This window comes from Nasonia vitripennis, assembly GCF_009193385.2.
Source record: "Nasonia vitripennis strain AsymCx chromosome 2 unlocalized genomic scaffold, Nvit_psr_1.1 chr2_random0005, whole genome shotgun sequence".
NCBI lineage: Eukaryota > Metazoa > Arthropoda > Insecta > Hymenoptera > Pteromalidae > Nasonia > Nasonia vitripennis.
This window is the reverse complement of record NW_022279612.1, coordinates 1,310,025-1,311,914: the sequence shown is the minus strand read 5'-3', so window position 1 is coordinate 1,311,914 and position 1,890 is coordinate 1,310,025. Positions and strand designations below refer to the sequence as shown.

The window sequence follows — 1,890 nt, the reverse complement described above, 5'->3', positions numbered from 1 at the left end:
GGTGAGTTTTTAGGCCTTAAAATGCAAACTTTCTTAAAATCAAAAAATATAACTCACCAGGTAACTAGAAATCCAGACATTAAAGCAGCTATTGTTGAAAGATTTAATCGTACTTTAAAAGAATGGATGTGGCGTTATTTTACACATAAAACACAAAACGTTACATTGGTATTCTGCAAGATCTAGTTTATGGTTACAATAATTCTAGACATTCTACAATTAAGATGGCGCCAGCAGCTGTTACTATATATAATGCCCAACAGGCTAAGCGTAACATGGATCTCAGGTATAAAACACAGGAGAGAAAACCCAAGTATTCAGTTCGTGACATAGTGCGTATAAGCAAAACAAAAGGCACCTTCGAGAAAGGTTATGAGGCTAATTGGTCAGAGGAAGTTTTTAAAATTATCAAAGTATTAAAACATAGAAAGCCACCTGTATACGAGCTCGAGGATTTAAATGGTGAGTTCATAGACGGTATATTTTATGAGGAAGAACTCACAGTCATAGAAAAAGATTTAACCAACACAGAATACAAAATAGATAAAATTATTAAATCAAGTGGTGAAGGTAAAAAGAAAAAATATTTTGTTAGCTGGGTTGGCTACCCTAGTAAATTTAATTCTTGGATACCTGCTAAAGATATCAAAAAAATCTAAACAAAATGAAGAAAAACCAGTTTTATATGATTTTACCTAGTAATAGTAGTATGAAAGTATATCCAGAGAACACCACTGCCTGTTATGTCACGAAGCTACCTCAAGAAATCAATTTGCACGGCTCGTGGGAAGTAGGAATTTCTGAAATACACTTCCCGCGCTCATTTTTACATTTAAGAAAAGAAGATAGAGATATAACAATGTTTTCAACTATATCACCTTTATATAGAGATATATACGGCAACCAACCGGCTCATAACCTAGAAGTAACCGCATCTATTCCCTATGGCGTTTATAATAATTTTATAGAATTTTTAGAGCATTTAAATGAAATTCTATTAACCCGTTAAAGCCCATGCTAAGACTGGTTGAGATAGCGACAAACAAACTGTGCTATCCTTTGCATAAGTGAAAAATAAAATATACTTATTTTTTCTTATGTCATTTGCAATTGTTTATAACAAATTGTTTAAACAAATTACAAAAAAATTCATAATTTTCAAAATCTGAATGCGGGAATCGATTCTGGAGGTAAAATCGAGACGAAAACCTATATAACACTTTTTTGTCAGAGTTCAAAATGTTATCTTTATGTAGAAATAAACTATTGACAAATAAGTGTTTTCATTCTCTTGCATGGTATGTGGAATCATATCAGTATTTTTTACTGATAAATTTTGAGATCTTATACTGTAATTGGATAAGTTTATTTCATTTCGCAAATCCTTCCGTGTTAGAGATCACGTTTGAGTGGCGGGCTAACGGTTGAAAAAATTCATACATTGGATCTATTCTTTGAAATAATAATTTCGGAAAACTTTTAGATTTTATTTTGTTCTACATTGGTAACGTCACTGATAATGCCGAGACGGAGAATGAACAATAATTCAATCCCACCGAACATATTTACAATAATTCATGTGAATATTGATGGATAAATACAATAATTAGCTTCATTCTATACGATTTTTTGAAACACTCTCAGGAGGCCGAATATTTCTTCCTACATTACAATAACTAATTGGCCTCTGACAGAAAAGTGTTATATGGGTTTTCGTCTCAATTTTACCCCCAGAATCGATTTCCGCATTCAGATTTTGAAAATTATGAATTTTTTGTAATTTGTTTAAATAATTTGTTATAAACAATTGCAAATGACATAAGAAAAAATACGTATATTTTATTTTTCAGCTATGCAAAGGATGGCACAGTTTGTTTTTTGCTATCTCAA

General features: G+C 31.5%; 1 protein-coding gene across 1 annotated transcript; it reads left to right on the top strand.

The window, feature by feature from the left end:
• The first annotated feature begins 224 nt into the window (after window positions 1-224).
• On the top strand, window positions 225-659 carry LOC116416446. The gene has a single exon (XM_031925129.1). It carries the CDS (start codon window positions 225-227, stop codon window positions 657-659), a length of 435 nt encoding a protein of 144 aa, XP_031780989.1.
• The last annotated feature ends 1,231 nt before the right edge of the window (window positions 660-1,890 follow it).